Genomic DNA, 18,822 nt, shown 5'->3' with positions numbered 1-18,822 from the left:
CCAGCTTACTTTTATTACGCCAGATGAACTCCACCTCCTTGCCTCCGAATTCACGGACACCTGAAGGGCAAGCAGGCGGAGAGGATTCCTATTGATTAGTCATGGTATCTGATGTCATCCTGGCTCTGTAAACACTTTTAAAACTGAACCTCGGCTACCTGTAAAAATGTGAGAAAGTAACGTCGAGCCATGTTAAAGCATTAAAAAAAGCAGCAAATCTAAAATTAAATGCATTAATTAATTTTTTTAAAAAGGAATTTAAGATAAATCTACTGGGTTAGAAAGTCAGTTGGGAAATCTGGCTTTTAAAATGTTCTGCTTCTTGATGCTTAAATGCTTCGGGAGGTCAAAGGGAAACATTTTTCCAAAGACAACACGTATTGTATGCAGCCCAGCAGACTCCAGCAACGTTAACGTAAAGCAGCAACAGAGTCCACCTCTGTGCTTCGTCACCGAGGAGGGAGTTTGTAAAGATAAAAAGTCCTAAACATGAGCCCTGAGGCACATCCAGGGATGTATCATACTCCTGATACAAGGAAACTCACAGGTCATATGCTTTTTTAATCCATTTTGTTAAGATTTTGGGGATTGGGATTGTGAAGTTCTGATACGAGATCAACTTTAACTTTCTGAATAAACCCAATAACAGTAGAATAGAAACCAGACAGAGAGCTATATTCACCTTAGACATGAAGAATATGTGCCTGGTTCATCACTGCGAAGAAAACCTTTAATATTACACACTTATTGGTTCCATTTTAAAACTAAAAATATTTATTTATGCAAACAGATTGCACAGTTTCAGTGTCTGTGACTGCTCATCCTAACCTCGTGGCTGGATACTCTGGGCAGTCCATCACCTTGGCTGAGAACAAGAAGCCAAATATCAATAACATAAAGTAACTCAGCAACTGTTAACATACCAATATGTATAATATAAACTTAGACTATAACTTTCACAACATTTCATTTCTGACTGATTATTGAGGACAAACATTATTGCGATAAACAGAAAATGAAAATTAAAAAATAGCAACAACAAACGAGTCAAATTCATCTAGAACTTTTCTTTTTATTGCGTGCTCTTCATCTCATGGAGATGAAGAACCACAACTGTGCAAAAGTACACAACAAGAACAAGCACACATTTATCCCTGTGTGCGTCTTATTGACGTGATAAGCCACGGCATGTTTCATTTTCCAAAATCAAGCCTGTTATCAAAACGCGATTAAGTTGACATTTATCTTTTCTGCAAAGCTCCACCTTACAGCCTTCAACTGCTACGAGCTTAGCTGACGACTCCTGGTCTCAAATCAATTCACGTGCGTCATGCATGCAGCGATAAGGTTATAACACAATTTGGTAAAGCATTATTAAAAAGTAACTGAGAATAAAGGAGGCAGGATGATGAAGAGGAAGAGGCGTTTATGTACCCAAGCGGTTTTTGACATATAAGCTTGTTCTCCTCCCAGAGAGCGGTTTCTTTAACACCCACGGGGCAAGAATAAGGAGGAAATCTCCCTCCGCTGTGAAACTGGGGTAACTAAGTCAAACTGTATCAACCAGACATAAGAGGCCAGCGGGAAGTTTGCCCTTCTGATCTTTCTTTAATCTGCTCTCGGGAAGACACAACTACTTTCATTACTGCCGTCAAAGGCTCCCCTCCTCAACTTTCAGCTTCACATCCTAATCTGATTGAGAGGGAGAGGTAATATTGACCGTTTCACAGGACAAAGCCGAGTAAATATTTGAGAGCGCTGTTATGATACAGCACAGTGGAAATTAGTCTCAGATATTGAGTTTAACCAAATAATTTAGAACAAAACTAGCCAAGGAGCAGCTCGTTACCGGTCGATTTCAGTGGCAGTTTATCGTCGACTCGTTAGAGGAAAACAAAGCTTGAAAGTTGTTGTTTTTTTTAAGAGTTTCACAAAGACTGCATTTTGGTTTTAAGTCCTTTTGGCTGAGCGGCATCAGGAGAGCAGCACTGATACCAGCAGTGGGCTGTGAACAAGGCCCGGTGCCGGCGGACCTGCGTGCAACACGACAACTCTATCGGTGAATTTCACAGGTCATTACTCTGGCTCCAGCCCTCGCTGCCTCCAGTGGCTCTGGAGACGGCCAGGTTTTTCTCAGAGACAACAGCTTACTGGGCTTTGTGCTAGCTAAACAAGCGTGTCTGTCTCACAGCAGTAGATTAATGTCTAGATAGACGGGTTTGCTCCTCAAGGGAGACCTGTAGAGGAGCCATCCATCAACCTTTGGAAACCATTACACAATAACAAAATAACAAAATCTGAGAGCGGGGCTCATTGACTGAGCCCTGTCCTCTGGGGCTACAGTGAGAGACGCAGGCACAGGAAGAGTTTCCAGAAAACCAGAGTGAGCATAACGAGTGGCGATTAATAAATTTACAGATTTACCCACAAACCCTCAACCAATCAGGAAAAAGAGAGGTTCCGTTTTATTATTACATATGAACAAATCCTCTTGATTGATTCCACATGGAGAAGCTGGAATTACTTTAAAAAGTGCAGAGCAAGAGCTCAAATTTCCAGCAGGCCGACTTCTCGCTAATCGATTAATCCATGCAGCTTCACGGCCGTGGTGTCTCCTGGCTTTGTGGCATGCAATGGACCTTGAGCAGCATTTTCATTGAGTGGCACTTAAGAGGAGCGCTTGCGTGCAGTAAACACACAAACCCTCGGCCCTCCACATGAATGACAGCAAACAACGCGGGCTCTCTGGTTGCGCCCCGCCCTACTACCCCCACCCCAACCCTAACCCCCGAGGAGGAAGGGGGTCACGCAAACACAGCATCTGACTGCCTCTTAATTTGTTTAAAGCAGCCCATTCAAACAGGAACCCCAACAGAGAGAAAATCTCGTTTCCAAGGTCTGTCGCCATGGCTCGAGCTGTGTTGTTTAGGAAGGAGATTGGGACACCGCTGACGACTCAGCTGACTTCCAGCTTCACAGAGGCGCCAGGTTGTAATTAACACTTTGCAGATTACGTTTACAGGACCAACACGGTCTGCCCGAGTTTTATTACTGACGGGATTGTACTCGTGCCCTCCGGGTATACAAAACTCTCTCTGTTTGACGCTGTTGTGTCCTGCGTGAGAACCTTTGACAGGTGTTGACTGTAGGAAGAGCCAGCTGGGTGTTCACTGTTCCTGGAGATAATGAGAATCCCCTCTTTGCATCGGCCAGGTTTTCCAGCTACGACTGGCTGCAGCCTGACAATATTCATCTATTTTCATCCCTCTATCTGTAGCTTTCATCCATTTATTCAAGCTCATGCTGCTGGTTTAACAGTCTTATTAGAGGAGCAGTGAAACTAATCCATTTCTTGGCAGCAGGCGGCAGACAGCTGGGCAGTGAGGAGTCGCACAAAGTGGCTGATATAATTGCGGTGTAATCATTTTCATGCAGCTCCTCGGTTCCTTCTTAGGCGGCAAGCGGCGCTTCAGGTTAACACGCTAAGGTAATAAAACGGCCATTAAAAGAGCCAATGGCCTCAGAGTGTGAGGGCCGAGTCATCAAACATGTCATTTAGGTCACGTTTGTGAGAAGGAACCGTCTTCACAGACACACACATAATTTAAAAACTGGGAAGTGTTAAGAACGCATCAATCATTCCTCACATAAAGTCTTCAGCGTTAGTCTTAAGAGCTCACCATCTGCTAATATTAGTCCTTGTTAGCATGCTGTGCACTCATGCTTTTTAATCTGGAGCCACAGCAGAGACAAACTGCACTCGTATCCATCGACTTGCACTTTCAGTGCAGCTGTGGGAAACATCTGCACACATCTGTACCACTAGATGGCACATATCCTCTGAAATACCTTTCAGAGCAGCTTCACACTGTTCAAAACAGGGCAGCTGTCTGTCACGTCAAACAAATGTGGACCTCAATCGAAGAACACACTTCAAACACGGAATCGCCAACCTGCAGTGAATTGTGGCGAAAACCTACCGAGAGAGTTAATTATGGAGCTGAAATACGGAGAGGTGTCGGCCTCGGAAAATAGCCTGGCTTTCCCATTTATCTCCTCAAACCAAACTCGTGTGTCTTAAACACTTCACACTGAATTAGGCTGAAGTGGAAACCCACTCTCCAGACTTGCAGCACTTCTTTCCACTCCATGGCTCGGTGATAAATCTTAAATCTTCCATTCTATGCCGCCTACTGCCCATGCTGCTGTCTTTCATAAGCTCTCTTCTTCCTTCACTCTCCCTCTCTCCATTTGGACAACAGCAGCACCCTTTACCCACAAAATATGCAGGGGAGAGGCCTGATGACTGAGGCCAGTTAGTATGCAAACAAAGGTACCTCACGCTGGCAACAGTTCAAGAATGATACTGTATCATCTTCACTTTACAACGTATTAAAGTGAGTAAGAGGATGTAAATTATGGGGTGAGAGTCGTGAGAAAAAGTTTTGATACCCGAGTTTATCCAAAGAGCAACTGAAAAACTATAAAATGATTCAGCTGTGAAGAATCAAAGTAACAATTTGGTCATATCCGTGCACTGTACACCAAACAAAATCGCACTCCTTTCTATCCCATTTGAGCTCCTTTCTACTGCTGTCACTGGAAGTGCACAGGACAGTCCCCCCTGGAAGGGTTTGTTGTGTTTGGTTAGTGTGTTTCAGCACATTTTATTGCACTGTAAATGAGAGCAGGCATGTTTGGTTTACAGTGTTTGTCAATGCTTTTTGTAAGTTGCATTAATGATGTTTTGTCTTTCTCTTGAGGTACCCATCTGCTGCTACAGTCCTTCCTGTAGCTGAACAAAAGGCTGACAGCAGAGCTGGTTAAAGTTCACAGACCTAACAAGTGGACCAAACCATCTGCTGTGAAAGCGTGGGGGTTTAGGACTGAGCACTGAGTTTACTTACTCTCCCTGTGGTTTTCTCCCTTTGTCTTCTCTCTCATTTGTTGGTTGGTTTGTTTCTGACCTAGGCCTTGGTTTGTGAAGCAGCGCTCCAAGCAGCTGACCTTTTAAATGGGCCCATTTAGTTCTTAAGATAGCTCATTTGCATTGCTGCCTAATTTGTTGTCATATTTTGGGTAAAATAGACCCCGTTTTCTCAACAGTACACCTGTGCCCGTTGCATAATCCTGCATGTAGGAGGAGCACCAATCTCCCGAGTCAAAGTCCAGATGATGCTTCTTCCAACACTGGATATTATATTTTAATCCATGTTGTTACAGAACTAACTGGCAATCTCCTGCCGCTGGAGTACAAGGACATGTTGCGTTTTCGCCCAAATTAGCAGGTTACAGCATGTTTGTTCATTTGTCCATGAGCAGAAATGCAAAAATGACAATTTGTGGTTTTAGGAGGAGTTGCTCGCTGGAAGTATTTCAACAAAACAAAAACTTAAAATGCCTTTCAAACTAAATTTATGTACCGTGATGAGATACTTGTCAGTGAGGTTTTCCGTATGATTAAGTGCCATGTACACCATGTGTATATTTACCAGCTGACACATTTGCTAAAATATCTGAGCTCACGCCTCAAGTCATCATGCCCATGAAATGTTGAGTATTTATGTGACATGCCTGTGCAGCACCTTGACAGAATGCAATCATATCAGAAACCCACAGGCGTGCTATTGGCGGTGCTCCATCATGAGGATGGAGACGCCACGGTTGGCTCGGTCTCAGTCTCTGGTGCTGGAGGGCTTTTGCTCCCAATAACCTTTAATGCTGAACTTCAGGTTCTGTTGATTATGTAATGAACTGAAACAGAAGTAAATCTGTAGGTTCTGTGGAGGTTTATGTTCCACCATTTGATAAAATCGTAATATCTGCAAACTCAAGCTTTTATTCTTCTTTTATCTTCTTCTCTTTTTCGAGAAAATGCAAGTTATTTGCAGTTTATTTAACCCGGGAGGTTGCCACACTGAGTACTCGCTTATACCCACAGGGAAACACCACAACTGCTACTCCAGTCTCAGCAGCTAAGCCAAAGTTTAGAAAATACTTTCACAAACTTCATTTCCTCGCACAGTATGCATCCTAGCAGAGCGGCACTCCTGGCAGACCTTTGCACAATCTGCTTGTATCTGTGTCTGCCAGCACACAGACTGTTTACCTGCAGTGACGCTTCACAATATCCCTCAAACCGATCATTGCAAATTCCCGTATAACTGAGCCGAACATCTTTGAACACTCAGTGTGTCCATGCAGAGTTCAACACCTACTGAAAAGAGAGAAAAGCCACACAATCCAGATCGCTGGATTGCTACACTTAGACCCAAATTCCCAAAGCAGACATCATGGTTGCAGTGCCCGCATGGCTGCCAAGACCCTGAAGTACTGTGGAAAGTCCTGACCAAGGATAAACACATAAAGACGCGATTCTAGTTACAAAACAAATACATCAAGACTGGAAGCTTTCAGCTTCATTCTCATTATTTAATCTTTGGTGGCTTTTTAAAGAATTCTTTATAATAAACTCATAATAATATCTGACCTTCCAAAAGTCTATAATATATAACACTCTGTTTCTTTCTTACTAACATTATTTTCAGCATTTTTGCCTTGACTACCACCAATGAAAAACATTTGGTGGTTTAATTAGTGTTCAGAAGATTATCTGTATCACACAGCCAAACTACTCCTCATACCACAGTCATACTACTCAGCAACTCCAATTAGTCCAGGTGAGACCAAGTAGACACAAATCAGCTACAACGTCCTGCGTCAGGACACCCAAACAAAACAGCAACACTCTGAATAAGCTTTTTTTTTTTGCGCCACGGACCAGTTTAATGCCAGACAATATTTTCACAGACCGGCCTTTAAGGTGTCGAGGATAAATACAACAAAATAAAATGACACAACCAAGGCAAAAACTGTGGTATTTTGTAAATATAATAACAAACGCAAATTCACTGTGTAATTATGTAACTTTATTAGCAGCGTCCTCCTGAAATGTGCCAACAACATTGAGAGTAACATCCTCCTCTCTGCCCCTTGATGCTCTCTGGTCGCTATGGTAACGCACACAACTACAACACGGGAAAAGACCCAGGGAAACGGAGTTAATGATAAAAACCCTGAAAACCATAAATTTCACACTCGAGCCTCAACTCTCGCGGCCCGGTACCGGTCCATGGCCCGGGGGTTGGGGACCGCTGCTATAGAAAACAAAAAAAATCAGCCATTATAAAAAGTTATGAAGAAGGAAACTATCCAGTAAGGCTAAAAACAACAGACGTGTTTATTTCGCCATTTTAATGTAGCAGTCTATGGGGAAGAAATTGTTTTTGGAGCCAGCCTCAAGTGGCCACAAGAGGAACTGCAACTTTTGGCACTCTGCATTAACTCTATTTTTCAGTCTTAGACGTTGGGTTTAATTCAAACACTGCACTTTAGAAAAAGAAAAAGAAAAGAAAAAAATTGTGTATTTATATATTTACATCGCATTTATGTCATGATGGTACAAGTGAGAGAGTGAATATTATGCATTGCTTCAACTTTAGCTTGATGATATTGAATGTTGTCAAAATTCAGATAAGAAATTAAATAGATAAAATCACACGCTCGGAGCAATATCACAGTAATCAAATTACAAAATCTAAAGTCTGAGCTTAAAGTGCCAAACCTGTGCTTGGTTCTGTCCATGCTGTGGCCACTTCCTTTGCACCTGAGGATTTCTTTCTAAACCCCAATATCATGCTGCCTTCTCAGAATCAAGTGAACATCTAAAAGGTATTTAAGGAACAAGAGGAAAACATGTACAGAGCAGCACTCTTGTTATTACTTTCTAAAGTTACTGTAGGTGAACTGAACAGAGCTGGACCTGGAAACAATTTGCAGTGATCCCACAGAACATCTGAGAATATCAAAACACCTCCAGGAGCGATACAGGAGTGATACTTTGATCAGATGGCAAGATACTTACCATCTGATCAAAGCATAGCCAAGTGTGAAGAGTGAATTAATAAATATCCTTAGGCAGCTTGTTTGGTTGTGCAAGATGACGAGATGATAGAAAAGACTTGGCATGCTCTCAGGAGTGGGTAAACCTGAAAATGCTGGAGGCTTAAGAGGTGCCAGTGGGCCGGGGGAGCTTTGGGAGACACGGAGAGAGGAATGATGGACGGCTCACACGCCAGGCATTGTGAGAAAATTATAGTTAGGTGCTGCCAAGTGAGGCAGTGTGGCGGCCGGCCAAAGCCCTGGAAGAACAAAGGCCCAGGATCCAGTGTGTGAAGAGCGCCGGCCTGCCTGCGGAGCCCCGAACCCCTTCGTATTTACATGCGACGCTCAAGAGTTAATTGCAGTGAATTCCTGCGCTGGGTGCAAAGTAGGGGCCGTTGTTGCTTAATTTTACATAACAAACACACCGTTTCCACTCATTCTTCTCTGTTTCAAAGGACCGCAAGCCAAAAATGCCAAAGGATTTGAACCGGTTACAAATCAAAATCCCAAAATAAACCAATTATTGTTTGTTTTATTGTCAAGCAGCTCAGGGGTGAAAGGCGTGAAAGCTGTTTTAATAGGAATATATGGCGAATCTTTAAAAGGAAACACATGGAAGCAGTATGACAGCACATGCCAATATTGGGTTTATGTATTCTGCATCGTCATGGTGCTTTCTTTCTAAACCGCGCTGGTGGCTCCCCGAGGAAAACATGAAAGTTTCACACATTCCTCCAATTACCCGTGAGTTTGGGAAACGACTTGTATTGAATCAGTTTCTCAGGAAATATTCGTGCGTGCTCTCCTAGCTGCAGGAGGCTTAAGAGGCCTCTTCATCAAGCTAGACCTCGTCTTCACAGTAGTTGATGGACAAAAGCCAAGATGTGTCAAGGCTGCTATGGCTCCTGATTTTTTATTTTTTTTTGTAAATGAACAGTGCCCTCTCGGCTCTCTGGGCTTGGCAGAACTGCCCCCGTGTACATCAAAGTACGGCCTGACCTTGCATACCAGATGAGGTTTGGATTAACGAGCTCTGGACATCAAACAGCAGGATCGCCCCCTCCTCGCCCCCACAAATCATCAACCTGGTGAAATTTACAGCAGACAAAAATGCCGGAAAAATTAACATCGGCCATGGTACGCATCTCAGCTTGAACATCGTGACCAGGACGAGGACCAGCAGCAGCAGCAGCGAGGAGATTTCAAAGGCCTCCAATTATGCGATGTGTGGGAGAGCGCAGCGAACCAGGCAGAGAGCCAAACAGCATCTTTTACCAGACAAATCAAACCTTTGACAGGCCGTGTCTGCCCAGAGCACACCAGTTTCTCATATTCTCTGTACACTGATTTATGCCATTTCATCTCAGAAGTAACATTTAGCAAAATATAAAAGACAAAAGTAGCCTGCTTGAAATAATTTTCTCAATCACTGACATTTAGTTTATTCCAGAAACCAACAAAAATCCATAAGACCTGGCTCATCGTCAGGCCACGAAGGAACATTTCTGGATTTTTGTGATTAGTCTTTATTGCAGAGAATGAAATTACAAGAAGTTAAAGCTTGAGTGATAAAAACTGCCAAATGCCAAACCTCAAATTTTGACACTGAACAGTTGTAGGTGAAAGACGTTCAAAGGAGTAAACTCGGGCTCATTTGCTAATGATTTGCGCTCTGCAGGCTCAGCAAAAGTGCGCCCGCTCCAAATGTTTGCTCATGAAACTGACGTTTTGAGTGATCTGATTGGAAGTGGATGGTATCTATGAGGCAAAAAAGTCACTAGTTAACCATCTGTTGAGTACAATTTTCCATTAATTGTATCAATGTTCAACCAACAACATAATTCCATAAACGTCAGTGCCAAAACAATGATATAATTGAGAAAAATTCTTAGTAAATAGTTTAATGTGCAGGAATAAATAAAGTTTTGACAGTTTCATGCTGATAAGCTAATGAGTTAAATAACAAACCGTCTCCATAAATAAATACTCCAAACAAAGCCCAATGGCTGACTCAGCTTGGTGTTTACGGGTGTTTCAGAACCCCTAAACCGCTTTTTCCACCCAAATCCCAGATAAGTTGGAACTGAAACAATTCCAATAACAGGAGCTGGCGTTAGGAATTATGAAAGTATTAATGCAGTACTGGTAAAATTTACAGACTTTGTTTATGAGTCAGGAGAAGATGGAATTACCATTTTAAAAATAATCAAACTGTCCATACAGCTTGATTATCAGTTAGGACGAGAAGATTCATCACTGTGAGCACAGCACAGAAACACACAGACACACTGTAGTCTACACAAGTGTGTACATTGTTAATGGGTTAAGCTTTATGCGCATCGGCGTAACTTTGTGCTGAACATTGTGGGGGTCAAGAACTCTGTCTAAATAAATAAATAAATCTGGGTAAATTCCCAGATGATTAAACATGAAACTATTTTGCTGGTAATAACTGAAATGAGTAAAGAAAATCAACAGCCTATTTATGCAAGATAATTCATGATTTTATTGGGGGGGTTATATTGGTTGGGTCTGATTATTGGGGGGGGGGGGGGGGGTGGAAATTACACCCCTGGTTATGCGTGTTCCTATTCAGACTAAGAGCGCTGGTTTTGCAGCCGATATTCAACAGGAGGGAAAAGCTTTCTAACAAAATAATGGGGGAACAAAATGAGGCTTTAACTGAGCAACATGTGTGTGAACAACAGAAACAGATGTTCCCTGTTCCACTGGGAGCGAACACCTGCCTTCATTCGGCGACGTTTCCCAGAGGGCTCTGCTGCAGCCACGGCTGGACATCTGGACAGTGAGTCAGTGAAACCCATTTACATGTCTTTAGATTTGCTCATAGTGACAGACGCACGCAGACAAATCCCTACAGTCACTAAAGATGTTCTTGTCTTCACTGACAGGCCTTAGAGAATTATGAATGAACTCCAAATGAAAGCATGTCAGACAAATTTGACACATTTTAAACCATCCATTAAAAAAATTTAAGCAAACCATTTACATTTTGAAACTTTTAGACACTAAGACCCACTTAGTAGCTTTATACAGAGATTTAAACTGCTGTTCATCAACAGATGGACTCATTTCACCCTTGAATCAGGTGCTTGCTCAACTTAGCACCTGAGCAAGCACCATATACTCAAGAAAATAAGATCTCTGAGAAAACTAAAGTGCTTTTAAAGGAGTTACATTTATTTATCTAACTTATTTTTAAGGCACTAAAGCAATCACAGCGTGCTTTACAGAGGCATCTGTAACTAGCATCGGTGTGATGCACCAGTACAGTTTGTGGATGTAGTGTGCTAACCAAGTTAGCTAACATTAGCTGACATTTTAGCACGCTGCCCTCTTGATAGAATATGCTCACTTTTGGCTTCAAAAACCCCACATGGGGTTGTCCAAATTGCCAATTCTGAATCTTCAACATATGCAGTCCAAATCAATGAGTGATATCTGACTAGGCGTCTAGCTGTGGGTCTCTTAAACATGGTAACTTTAACTATATTAGCTCGCCCTGTTTTTCCTACAGGCTCCAGTCAGTTCCACAAACCTGTGGGTGACATCATGTCGGCTATCTTCATCTTTGACAAGTACTAAAGCGTCACTTGTCAATTCTCCAGGCGTTTTAATTGTTAACGTCTTTTAATTTGAGTTAGGCACCGTTAAGGGTTAATCTGTTATCTATAAGTTGATCTACTATAGCATGCAATGCAAAATAAGAGTGTCATGGCTTCAGATCAAAACTAAAAAAGTACGCACACACTGAAACGGGTGGATTAACGAGGGCTGCGGTTCATTATGTTTGCCAAATTAAGCTTTTGAAATATAAAACACATCTTAAAGTTTAAAGGCCATATCTTAAGTCAAATGTGCCTTTTAACAGAGCACTTTCCGTTACCAGTCAAAACTTTCTCTGAGCTACTATCATTAAGAAGATCAAAAGGTATTTTTTGGCTTTCATCAAAGCAGAAAGCTTTGTGTATCATTTTATTATAGAGTTGTGGCCCATGTACAGCAGTAAATGTGTATTCGAAGCTTACAAACCTGATCATTACGGCACATCCTTTCATGTGCTCAACTGTTTAACGGCATTATTTGAAATTTGTCATTCCCACTGAATAAACATTGCTCCACAGTCTTGACTTTTACAAACTAAGCTGGCACATTCGGCTTGTTATTGTACTCGTAATGATGGTGCCACAGAGGCTACCTTTGGCCTATTAATGAGCCAGTCAGCGTTATCAAAAGTAATTTTTATCATCTGTAATGAAAAATGAATGAGTCGTGTTTGATATTGTTGGCAAAACCAACAAGGAGAAGTTTGCTTTGATCAGGAAAATATCTGAAGCCTGTAGGAGAATTTAATCAGCAACAAGGTTTTGGCTTCAGAATATCTGCATAGAAATAAAAAAGGTTGATTAGGTTAAAAGGGGGGAAGAGGGAGTAGAAAAGCAGTAAAGAGAGCCTATACCCAAAGAGATCATTAACTTAATGGATTGCTGGTGGCTAAAAGCAATGTGTTGCCGAGTATCTCATACTTGAGAGATCTGCGAGGCTGAGGAGAGAGACGCAAAGAGCTGGGAACCGGCTCAGAAGTGACGAAGGGCATTAGCAACCCTGCATCCTCCAGTCTGCAGCTGGTATTTGCAGGCACCGAGCGCTCTGTCAGCACGTATTACTCCACACACAAATCATCTGACCGGCGTCAGCACTTTGCCTGCGCTACGGCAGGAAAAACCCAAGGAAAGAGAGGTTGAAATTGAAGAAGAGGAAAGAACAAAAAATAACTTGTGTTCCTCATTTGATAAGAAACATGAGGAAAAGTTCTCCAAGGAGAGGTTTGTAAAAACAATCAGAAGAGAATTTAAATGTCGACAGTTTGCTAAAAACACAGAGATACTTGGGCACCTGTTTCAAAAGAGCAAAAATAGAGAAAATGGGTTTAAATATATTAAAAATGATCAGATTTATATTTACTGAGGCAGTCGCATCTAAATCTTCAGACTATGATGCATAAAACCTGAAATAGCTGGGTATGCACAGAGCTTGTCATCTGTGAATCCCGACTATTGCCAACTTTATACAAGAGGACAAACAGTATAGTGGAAATAACAGATCAGCGGCAACCGCCTGAGATCCAGTATACACACACATACATCAAAGGCTACACGACGACTTTATTGAAGATGCGTCGTACAAATTTTTGGCCTTAGGTTAGCATCCGGTGACGGGTGCAGAGATTTGTCTGCTGCATGCATATGTGCAGAGCTGGCTCTGAGGCTAAGGAGCATCATTACGGACTAAACACAACTAAAACAAAACACAGGCTTTCTGGTGCCCCACTGTCTACCCGACTGAGGCTCTGGAACAACTGAGGGGGTGGGGGGGTTGTCTCAGTCAGTGTGAGACAGAAGCAGCTCCACAAAACTGGAATGATTAGAAACGCTACATTAAAACTATTCATATTATAAACCCTACAGCTGTGATCAAACACACAGAGCATCCCTTGGATTTTAGCGGCGGTGCCAAAGTTAAAAAAAAAAAAAAAAAAGATATAAAGATGTCAGCTTGAATAACAATGAACAAGACAGCCACAATATTTCTTTTTAATGCAATGCTGTTAAAATCTAACACTGTGTAGCTTTGAAAAGGGCCATTATGTTTTGACAGGCCATTACAGAATATACAGATTATTTAATACAGCTGTAAACTGCATAAGTCTTTTCCCACTAAATTCAAAATAATTAAAAGTTCACACACAGATGCATTGCCTTTACTGATTCAGAACAACTGGGATAAAATCATTATGTTTGTGAGAAGATGCATTACTGTGTGTTACACAGCAAAGGGAAGAAAACCCAGCTCTGTCATTTACGGTAAAACTGCAGTACCACGATGTCGAGTAAAGCCTTAGATTAAAATTATGTATTGGAAGTGTTATGAAGTAATGACAAGTACATGCAATCTTTGAATTATACCGTGATTCTTCACATCATTCATCTATTGCCTAAAGAGTAATTTCATTTTTGAGTAAAGCACATAACCTGTCATCACTACTGCCTTATATACCTATGCAATATAAAGCTTATGAACACAAGACTGCAATGCAATATTTTATGTCACGTTCTTCCCTGATTTAAATAAATTTAGCATGTTTATAATGACTCATTTTGATATTTGCAACTGAATGTGCAAGGCTGCAAAATTATGCTCAAATTGAGCGCTTTCCATCATCGACAGGAAAATATTCCCCATCACATTGTGTTTAATCTTAATTTTTAATCAGATTGTTTCTGTGCATATTTACTGACTGTAATCTCTTTCCAAACTGTAAAGAAAGTTGAGCTTTTTTGTATGTTTAGCTCTTTTGCACGCTCAATATTTACCCAGGAGAGATCAGACCTTTAATGAACAACCTGCACTATGAAGAAAATAATTTATCCAGCTTTTAATGGTGTCAGCTTATTAACAGACGTGTAGTATCAGCCTCTGCTTCTCCAGCAGATCTCCTGCTGGGCTGAAAATGAGGAGGAGGGCTTGTGCAGATGAAAGAAAGTGAGACATGTGAGACTTCTTCTATAATCAGCTTGTAAAGGACCCAATGTGTGACTGACAGCCTTAGCACTGATAAGATAGTTCTGGCTAACTGAAGAGAGTCAGTGACCACATGTTGTATATAAATCAGAAAGTGATAATTGACTACTGATAAGACCAATATGATACCATGAGAAACGTTTCCCCCCAATAATGAGCAGTTTTATAGCCAAATCTCCGTCTGGTTCTATAATTATGTACTGTTATGAAATAAGCCGTAAGACAGGGAAGGCCAGCCACCATAACTGTAATAAGTACACGATGCGTAAAATGGTTTTAGCGTGGGAACTACAGGCTGTGCGTAATGTGGCAGGTGACTTAATGTGTAATCGCTCAGATTGGGTATAAAAGTGATAAGAAGTAAAGGAAAATCATGTTTAAATCATTTCAGTGTCGTTTTATTGTACGAATATAAAGAATAAATAGCACATTTCCTTAAATTTACAGGATAAAAACAAGTCACTGACACAAAACTGTATCAATAATCCACGTTTAACTCTGAGGTCGATTCGCTGCGTCCGCGTTTTGAAAACAGCAAGTCCTTACGTGGCTCTATGCGCCATCGCTCCATAAATACAAAATATATAACCAATATTCTCCACAAATAAAGTAGACTCTGGTTACAAATAATACTGATTTTGTACAGGGAGTTATATATGACTGCGTGGCACCGCATATACAGAAAATACATTCCTACACTCGGTAGTGCACGTGAAAGAGATTTGAGAAAAAAAATACTGAGCTTATAATTTATCTTCAGAGTCTTGTGTTTTAACTCGAACAGGAGCATTTGCAGTCTGTAATGATCGGGTACTGCACCGGTATCCAGGCGCATTTTAGCCCCCCCTTCCTCTGCACGCATCTCCATCTCAGTATCGTCAGGTGGGTAGAGTTCGCAGGTTTGCACACCATCCCCTCCGGAACAGAACAAGACCGTTTGCTCAGGCAGCTGCCCACTCGCACAAACCGCGGCCAGAATCTGTTCCCCAGGTCGGTCCAGGTGTACACGACCGGGCAGAACGAGTAGGCCCACAGCCACTGCTGCAGCCGCCGCTTCAGTTTCTTGCTAGGCTTGTGCTTCTTGCCGAACTGGATGTCAAAATCCACCGCTCGGATTTCTTTCGGGAGTACTCCCCCCGGCTTTTGGATCTCAAAGTCATCGAGCTCATCGTTCCCGGTGAATTTGTCCTCCGTGGGCTGTAACACGGACAAAAAACGAGTGTCAAAGTCTCCCAGGATGCTCTTTAATTCAGTCTCGTTAAGATCTCGCTCCTTGGGGTCAAAGACAGGATCCGGGTCCTCTTTTAATTCCACAAGCGGCAGACTGTCGCTCGGGATGGGACGGAGAAGGTAGTAGTGCTGACAAATCCCTCTATCCATCACAAGTCCGAGAGACAGCACCAGCAGATACATGGCAATACACTGGTGAGACTGATCCATGTTCATCGATGAGATCCTCACGCACACGGAGCTGCTTATTGTCCACTTGTGCGCAATTACGCGTGAGCCGTATCCAAACGCGCGCCTCTAGAGTCCCTTAATATTCAGATTCCCATGATAAAAATCCGCGATAGAAATAAAAGATCGTTTCCACTAATGCTTCGTGGAACAATTTCTAATGACAAACTTCGTGGCAAAGATCAGATCATGCGTCCTCGAGCTCTGCGCGCCTCTGCTCGGCATGATGCTCCAGTTGTGTCCTCTGCAGAAAAGCGCTGAGCGTAACTCGCGACCTCCGTTATATCCTCCGCACGGAGCGTGATGTAATTCGTGTGCCCCTCTTTGAATGTGGGTTTGTTGTCTAGGAGGAGATCCCCAATACCTCCTTCTTCCACCACACTGGAGGAGGGTGCCGGAGGGGGAGGCGGGGGGACGGAGGGAGAGGAGACGCCCCCTGTCGGTTTTCCAGACTTTCTTAAACCAGGCTTTCATTCATCAGGGGTGTTGGTCACCCGGTGAATCCTTCTGCTGCGAGCCTCTGCAACAGGCTCCCAGAACACCTCATGCAAAAATACAAACTAGTAACGACAACTTCACTTAAACACCTCAGAAAAAGTTTTATTACACAAACAGTTTTATTAATGTTTATTATTTACACCATGAAGTTAAAAGCCATATTTTTATTGCTTATTAACAGCAGTAATACAAAGAAAGAAAAATATAATACAAAGCATTTTGACATGTCATTTATTAGATCAACTTTAATTTGTAACAGCAAGTAATGCATACATACATGTTAATGCATCAAAAATCAGTCAAATGTAACAAACTACATCAACATTTATTTAGCTGGAGGATGTGAACACTATTCTTTTTACACTGCTGGCTGGATTAGAAATATAAAATATTTCACAATGTAAATTTTCAGGACACACAAAGAAAATTGAGATTCCACCATTAGAAAGGCATATTTAATTATAGGATCCCAAAACTCGGATTTGTTTTCACCTAGTGCAAGTTTTAGCCAACCAATATTAATAACAATAATTTTAAAAAGCTGGTTATGTGCCGTCAGAATGATTTGTTTTATTTAGGGCATGTGATACACTTACTGGCACAGCTTAAATGAACCGAACCTCAAACCAAATGTTAGACTTCTCAGTTCCTAATAAATTTACAATAAGCAACAACTCCACTGTGGCTATTCATTAGAGACTTGTTGCTGTGCAAACATATTGGAACACACAAATTCAACAATAAAATGATGATTTTATGAAAATTTCTTGAATATTTCCATCTGATGGACTCATGTGGATAAGAAAGACCACCTTAAGTTTAATAGTGATGTGTACAAATATCTGATGAAGGACTGGCAAAATGCTGTCACACTGACTGTGTGGTTAAAGATTATTTTAACAATCTTAAAACGCAGAAAAAAAATATACACACACATTCAGTTGAACGACAGATTGTCTTCTTTAAAGAACAGATTGTGTGAAACACACTGCACAGGAAACAAACAAAATCACATCATCAAATCCAGCACAACCTTTTGCTTGAAGAAAAGCGTGATTTACAGCCTGAATATTAGATGAAATGGCCTGTTAACTACACTTTTTGCAGTGTATTTACTGCATGTGTCCAGCTCAAGTGGGACAATATTTCTGCCTGTACCAGTGCCACAGCGAGCCTCTCAATAAAGCCAGCCAAATTAGCTCCCAAATAAACAACGCTCGCTAAGCGGCAGCCATGGAAAGTATCACAATTTGTGAACCTGTCTAAACTCATGCTCAGAGAATCATTCTTTGAAAAATAATTTAATGGAAGAACTTAGCCAGCTGCTACATCAGCCATAAACCATCCGCTTAAGATAAATGCATCTCTGTTTCAATTTGAATGAGCTAATTCACACAAGCACTTGAGCACACGACTCATTTAGTTTATGGTCAAATGATGGTGAAAAGTCTGGAAAATGTCACCCCTTATATTTTTCATCTGACCAGCACGTATCATAAACCATCGCTCCTAAACACACTTGACAGATCTGCTCAATCCAGCGCATTCACATGTGGGACAGTGCAGACTAAACTCTGCACGCATGCAAACAGCACCAAGCATCAGATATCAAGAAATCGCAGAATTTAATGTGCAGTCTAATAAAAAATAGAAAATAAAAATGCTCAATTGCACATTTTCTTTTGGAGAATTAAAACGATGAATTCAAACTCACTCGCAATACTTTTTTTTACATACTTAAGGAAATGTTAAATTGGAATTGACACGTTCATTCTTTTAAGGAATAATATTTGACACACACTGGAATATTCTGTTTGTAATGGGGCCGCTCGAGTGAAGTGCAAATATGGTTCTCATTAAGTGTCATGTGGATTGCCAGGCTCATTTAACGCAGAGTTGTTTTGGTTTCTTCTAATCCCTTCCTACTGTTTTACCACAGGGACATTTTGATAGTGAATTATTCCTCCTTAAAAAGTCAGCCTACATGAGACAGACGCCTGCTCAACTGACTTTTTTTTTTCCATTCCTAAGTTAACCAAACACTTTTTCCTCCTCGGCTAATAAACTGGCCCATCTAATTACCTGTATTTTTTTAAATGCAGGGTCTGGTCCTTGACTTTTAAACCTGCGCTTAAGGATTTACATTAAAAATGGATCTCCACGTTTGAGCTGATCACAGGTCACTGTACCGTTCCCTGCTGATTTCTCATTTAGTGAGGAAAAGCAGACTTCTGTGTTCTGGCAGCCACATTCAGCAGTGCTACCAAGAAAAGTCACGCTCGGGTAGAAACTCAACAGAAGGGACTTGAAGATTAAGAT

At 41.5% G+C, this 18,822-nt stretch overlaps 1 protein-coding gene across 1 annotated transcript; it reads right to left on the bottom strand.

Annotated features, from left to right (window-relative positions):
* Window positions 1–15,318: 15,318 nt before the first annotated feature.
* Window positions 15,319–16,049, bottom strand: nog1 (noggin 1). The gene has a single exon (XM_063470873.1). The coding sequence runs from the start codon at window positions 15,991–15,993 to the stop codon at window positions 15,319–15,321; it is 675 nt and encodes a 224-aa protein (XP_063326943.1). The 5' UTR covers window positions 15,994–16,049.
* Between the last annotated feature and the right edge of the window lie 2,773 nt (window positions 16,050–18,822).

The sequence above is a fragment of the Pelmatolapia mariae genome, linkage group LG4 (assembly GCF_036321145.2).
Source record: "Pelmatolapia mariae isolate MD_Pm_ZW linkage group LG4, Pm_UMD_F_2, whole genome shotgun sequence".
NCBI lineage: Eukaryota > Metazoa > Chordata > Actinopteri > Cichliformes > Cichlidae > Pelmatolapia > Pelmatolapia mariae.
The sequence above is the reverse complement of the archived record's forward strand: the minus strand, read 5'-3'. Positions and strand labels throughout refer to the sequence as shown.